Raw genomic sequence first — 6000 nt, forward strand, 5'->3', positions numbered from 1 at the left:
ATAACACACATTATATTTACAGTGGACTCAGCCCTGTATATTTGTTCATCAAATTTTGAAAAGCAAAATATAAATGCAAGGAAACCAGTAAATTGTGCACATTCAATTGTGTACATTGCATGATCTCTAAGAGCAACTTCTTGGCACAAAAACAAAATCTAATAAGTGTTGTCAATATACAAGGGGCAACTGAGAAGTTCTAAGCCTGATCCAGAAAACGTAGGGCGTGGTTGTCTATCTTTGCTCTTTGCATTCTGAGAAACCAATATTTCTCAACATTGCACTCAGTAAGACAAAATGTCATACATTCTCAAGAAATTATGGTTTCTCAGAATGCCAAAGATGGAAAACCACGCCCTACATTTTCTGGGTCAGGCTTAGAACTTCTCAATTGCCACCTGTATATTACTGAATTGTTTTGAAGATAATATGATGCTGATTATAAGAAAATCCCCCTTTTTCAACAACTTTTAGCTGCTTGTACCCGTGATCTAATTCTTACAGTCATGACCCAACTCTCATAACCATAGGTGAGAGTAGGAATGAAGACTGACCAGTAGATCGAGACCTTTGCCTTTTGGCGCAGCTCCCTTTTTGTCACAACAATACGGTAGAGAGAATGCAATGCCGCCCCTGCTGCACCGATTCTCTGGCCAATCTCACGCTCCATTGTCCCCTCACTTGTGACCAAGACCCCGAGGTGCTTGAACTCCTTTATGTACCTTCAAGTACTCCTTCAAAGTATATTACACTCTATCTTACCATATCTGTTCAGCTGCTTGAGAGTTGTTTGATGACTCCACTGTATTTATGAACAGAAACATACTGTTTGTATCATGACCTTTCCTCAGTTGCACAGGCCCCATCTTTATACAGCTTTTTGTGACCTTGAAAAAGAAGGCAGTCATAGCACTAGAGTGCTACATCCCTGCATTTTCATTAAAAAAGTGTTGCATGTGGATTTGTTTCTATTACAACCGTAAACAGCTAACAACAAGCTTACAATACTCAACAGCATTTTATATGAGTGCTTTCAAAAAATTAAAGGTGCAATTTGCTTCAGACCTGTGAGGCACATTCCTTTAAACAGTATTTAGCACCACTTACTGTTGTTGTTGTATGAATGTATTAATAAGTAAAAGTGTCGACCATGAATATAAGAGAACTTCATTTTTTAGATGTCTACAAAAAAAACAACAACAACAAAAAACACCATCTGATAATACGGTAAAGTAGTCATAATCAGGTCAGGCCTGCGAGCATGTGCTGGTGCTACATGTTGCTGCATCCACCACATGACAGAAACACCTTGGACAGCAACCACCCAGACAGACCAGTCCATCCCCACTTCCAAAAAGGTGAAATGTGGATGTTCCCTTGGCCTTATCCATTTGATGTGGTCTTCAACACTTCAACTCTCCCGACGTAACCATTTGTTTCATCCAAAGTCATTCCAACAAAACCCAAGCACATTCCAGAGACACCAAGTACCAAAGACATCTTGTCGTCACCTTAGGTCCTTAGTTAGCATCTAAGGATTACACCCATACATAGAAGAAAGGAAACATCAGGATGCCAAAGATGAAGGTCTTAGTCTGTAGCGCCCTTGGAATCACGCTCCAAAAAGAAATAATTTGTATTTCTTACCAATTGGCTTATATTTGGTGTTTTGTTCAGTATATTTGTTTTTGTCTTGCAGAATTTCAGCTATTTCTACCCAAAACTGAAAGCAGCAGTGAAACTGAAGCACCAGTAAATAAGACTGAGATGCTGAGCATTTGACAGCTGCTTCTGAAGTCTGCACTGCACATCATGTACCGCTACAGTGGCTGTGCTGAATACGAAAGTAAAGGATCTCGTGACATACCTCAGACTGGTTCATGCACATTATATCAACTGTGTATTTTCTTTGTTCCTTTCATTATACAAGATTCAAGTCCAAAGGAAGTGATATGCTGCACAGAGAGGCTCAACTTAGTTGTCTGGAGAAGATGAATAAAATAAATCAAAGACCAACATGGGAATTTCTTGCATCAAAGTATACCGAAGTGGGGCAGAGCTTGGATTTTGATTCGATTTTTGACACATAAAGGATGCTCCCGCCACTGTAATTCCCACAGGTCCTCCGCTGTGCATCTGCTGACATGGAATTAAGTGTTTAAGGACGAGTGTCAAACAAGGCCAAGCTGTGACAGTCAGATGCTGTCACAGATAACGGTGCCCGCTGAATTATTGATGCTCATCTGACACACTGATGGAGGCGACCCTGAATGCTGGTGGCAGATTCTTATAAATTCCACTCCAAACCTTATTTGCTCCAGTTGACAAGACTGAACCTGTTTTACCTGCAAGATGAACAAAAGTGTTGGAGCGCAGTGCTGGTTATTATGTCAGGATGAGTGTGTGTGTGTGAGTGTGTGTGTGTGTGTGTGTGGGTCATGGATACTGACACCAGGTATGTTTGCCTTTGCAGGAGGTCTTTGCTTTAGCAGGATTAGTGCGCTCAGGTAGCACAAAGGGTTGTTCTGGTTGAGCAAGAGCGCTCGACCACGAGTATACGATATTCCTTACTGCATCACATACAGCTTGAACAAAGTGTATTTTACAAATTGCTTTGTTTTTGAGAAAGTTGTCAGCTTTGTAGCTTTAAGATCTGGTGGCTTTGCCGTCATAGTCTGCAGAAACGATGGAGTGCATGCACAAAAAGAAAGCATAGTAGTACTATGTATGCACAATCAAGCAAGAATTTATGATGTGACTATACTACGATCAACCACTATACCATGAAATAACCTGCAGTAAAAATGTAAATTTAAAAACAGATACACAGGTATAAGGGAAAGGGAGGAGCTACCTGGCGACAGGGGAGGAGAAGGACTTTCAGGAGTTTTATAAGCAGACTGGCAGCAGAACATAAGGACAAGAGAAGTGACGATGGCTCCTCAGCTGTACATCACCATGTACAAAGAGCAGTTCAGCCCTCCTGGAAGAGTGAAACGAGCAGAACTCCGACCCTCCTCTGCTCACCGCAGGAACAACCCCCAGCCCAAACCGGTAAGAAAAATGCAAATACATGACGTCTTAAATGATCTGATGAAGACTGAAAGTATATTTGTGATTTATTTATTCTATAGGAAAAAAAATTGCAATATGTAATGGAGGGATGCATTCACAAAATGAAACTAAGAACAAAAAAGCACTTTAACAACATACAAATAATGAATGTTTATGAGTTCAGTGGTACAAATATTTCATGAGGTGAAAGCTGGAACATACCATTCAATGAGGCGAAGCCAAGTTGAATGGTATGTTCCAGTTTTCACCGAATTAAATATTTGTTCTATTGAAAGAATGTAGAAACATTCATTATTTGATATATATAACGGGCTAAAATAGATCCTTGTCATTTGATATTTATTTAATTTATAAACAACAGAAAAGGGACTTACATTTTGGTGTTCCACTGCTGCTAAAGTCCAAATTGTGATGTGTAGTCCAGTGATGCTGTGCACTGACTTCGGACTTCCATAAAAAAAGAAAAAAAAAGACTTTGTGTAGTTCCTCAGTGCAGCCAAAAATCATGTCAGCTTTTCATCTGAACAGTTCTTCATGCATCCAGACGGCTTACAGCAGAGTGAATTCTGTGTGCGTGTGTTACAAGAATTAGCGGCGTCAGTTAGCTCAGTCAAATCATCGTGCCGTTGTCCCCCGCGTGCATACACACATGCAACCGGGTCGGCGCTTGTGCGTGGGTGTACTACCAAAAAATGACTGTGTACATCCTCAGTGCAGCGAAAAAAAAAAAAATCACATCAGAAATTAGTCCAGCTTTTTATTCTTTCTTCCTGCTAACAGCCTCCAGACAGTGCAGTGGCTTTGTGCGTGCACGTTTTGTGTGTGTGTGTGTGTGTGCGCATGGGCATGTGTGGGCATGCGCGTGCATGTGCATGCACGAGTGCATGTGGGCGTGTGCGTTCATGTGTGTGCACGTGCATGAACAGGCGCATGAATGTGTGGATGTGTGTGTGTGTGTGTGTGTGTGTGCGCAATGTGCAGAGTGCAATGGTACCAAACATATGGAACCAAATTTGCACTCTAAATGAAACCAAGCTGCACTCTAAATGCAATGCAACGCAAATGGGATGAATCAATACATGTCATGTGACAAACAAAGCACCAATCAAATAACAAGGATCCACTCTGGCGTTATATAATATACAAATAATGAATGTTTATGAGTTCAATGGAACAAATATTTCATGAGGTGAAAGATGGAACGTACCATTCAACTCTGCGTTTCCAGAGTTGTTATATTATACATTCTTAAACAAAACAGTAATAATACCGCACTCATTTTGCACTCATCATAAAGTTAGTATACTGTGCCCTCCAAAAGTATTGAAACAACTTGGTACTTGGTAATATAAATTTCTAAAATGATCTTCCTCAAACTAAAACTGAAAGCAAATCTCTAAAACGTGATAATACCAGTAAATAATAATCAGTTTTATTGCCAGTTTTCTTCAGACAAGTCAGGGGATGTAAACATGAACATTTCCAAGTCTTGGACTTTATTTATATCAGTTATGATATATCAAATCTAGGCTTTCATCTCAGATCTACTTTCTGGCAAATTGTAGCTGAACTTTCAGGTCTTCTTTGTAAGAAAATCCTCCTCTACACCACTTCATCAGGAAGCTGGATTTTATATTTTTAATTAATTTATATCAATTTGTTGACATTTGCTTTCAGTTTGAGTTTAAGGAAGATAACTTTAGATGAATTTATTTATTTGTATTTGAAATTGCATAAACAAATTAAAATGTGTGAAATACCAAGTGTTCTAATACCTTTAAGTACAGTTGAGAAACACTCAGTGGCATGTGTATTTTTAAGAGAAATGCATTGTCCTGGTGTCACTCAGAGAGCAAAATTAAGATATTACACAGGTTTATACAGAATAGCAGAGGAGTAAATTAGCTGCTTCTTTCATCCTGAGTGTCTTCACGTTATATCTCATATAAGCCAACAGAGCACGAATCAGCTGCTGTCTGCTTGTTTCATTCATTAAAATCAGTTGAAACACACACATATATATAAGGCAACCTGAATTAAAGAAGAAATGCTGCTTTTAACAACCTGGACCTCATTTCTGGCATAAAATACAGTTGTTTACTCACCATTATAACTTTGGAGTCCGTAGTTTAGACGATGCGTTCAGATTCAAATCTCAAATATTTTTCTTCTTCTACTAAGGTTGTTTAGAACTTCTTGTGGTACACATTGCCAACTACTGTACAGGAGGGACCTCACAGTCAATATGGGTCACCGATTTCAAAATGCAGCTCTTCTCAACCGGATGTGCAGTGCTGTGACATGTTAATCATCTGTGACCAATCAGATTTCAGAGGAGTCCAGTGCAACCCTGGCCTCCACTCTAGCTCCACCCATGCCAGAAAGTATTCAACATTTGACATTTCCTGTTTCACTGTGGACTCAAAATTTGGCACTTCCTGTTTCAGTTTCAACTTACCACCGAATTCCCACAAGATCCCATGAGCTCTCATCTTGTGGGATCTAGGAACTGTTCAACATTTGACATTTCCTGTTTCACTGTGGACTCAAAATTTGGCACTTCCTGTTCAGTGTTGTATAAAGAACCGGAAAATCACACTTAAGTAAAAGTACAGATACCCACTAAAACAATGACTTTGGTAGAAGTTCAAGTCACTGATTGAAATGCTACTCAAGTAAAAGTCTTAAAGTATCTAGTATTTATTGTACTTAAGAATGACAAGTAATGTACAACTAAATGTACTCAAGTATTGAAAGTAAAAGTACAAGTAAATGTTAATAATCAAAAACGGACTGATTTTTATATATATATATATATATATATATAAAAAAGTTTATCTAGGCTTGTAAATAACTGGTAGTATTAATCAAAATACTGAAAATTGTGCACATCACACAAAAACACTTCAGAAACAAGGTTTCAAA

The 6000-nt window shown here is 38.9% G+C and overlaps 1 protein-coding gene across 1 annotated transcript in view; it reads left to right on the forward strand.

Annotated features, from left to right (window-relative positions):
- The window catches only part of zgc:109965 (uncharacterized protein LOC619266 homolog), a 30887-nt gene extending 29068 nt beyond the window's left edge, over positions 1-1819 (forward strand). Inside the window, exon 15 of the mRNA XM_034167088.1 lies at positions 1700-1819. Coding sequence (XP_034022979.1) covers positions 1700-1756 — 57 coding nt within the window. The 3' untranslated portion in view covers positions 1757-1819. The remainder of the gene's footprint in view (positions 1-1699) is intronic.
- Positions 1820-6000: the final 4181 nt, after the last annotated feature.

This window comes from Thalassophryne amazonica, chromosome 3 (genome assembly GCF_902500255.1).
Source record: "Thalassophryne amazonica chromosome 3, fThaAma1.1, whole genome shotgun sequence".
Lineage (NCBI taxonomy): Eukaryota > Metazoa > Chordata > Actinopteri > Batrachoidiformes > Batrachoididae > Thalassophryne > Thalassophryne amazonica.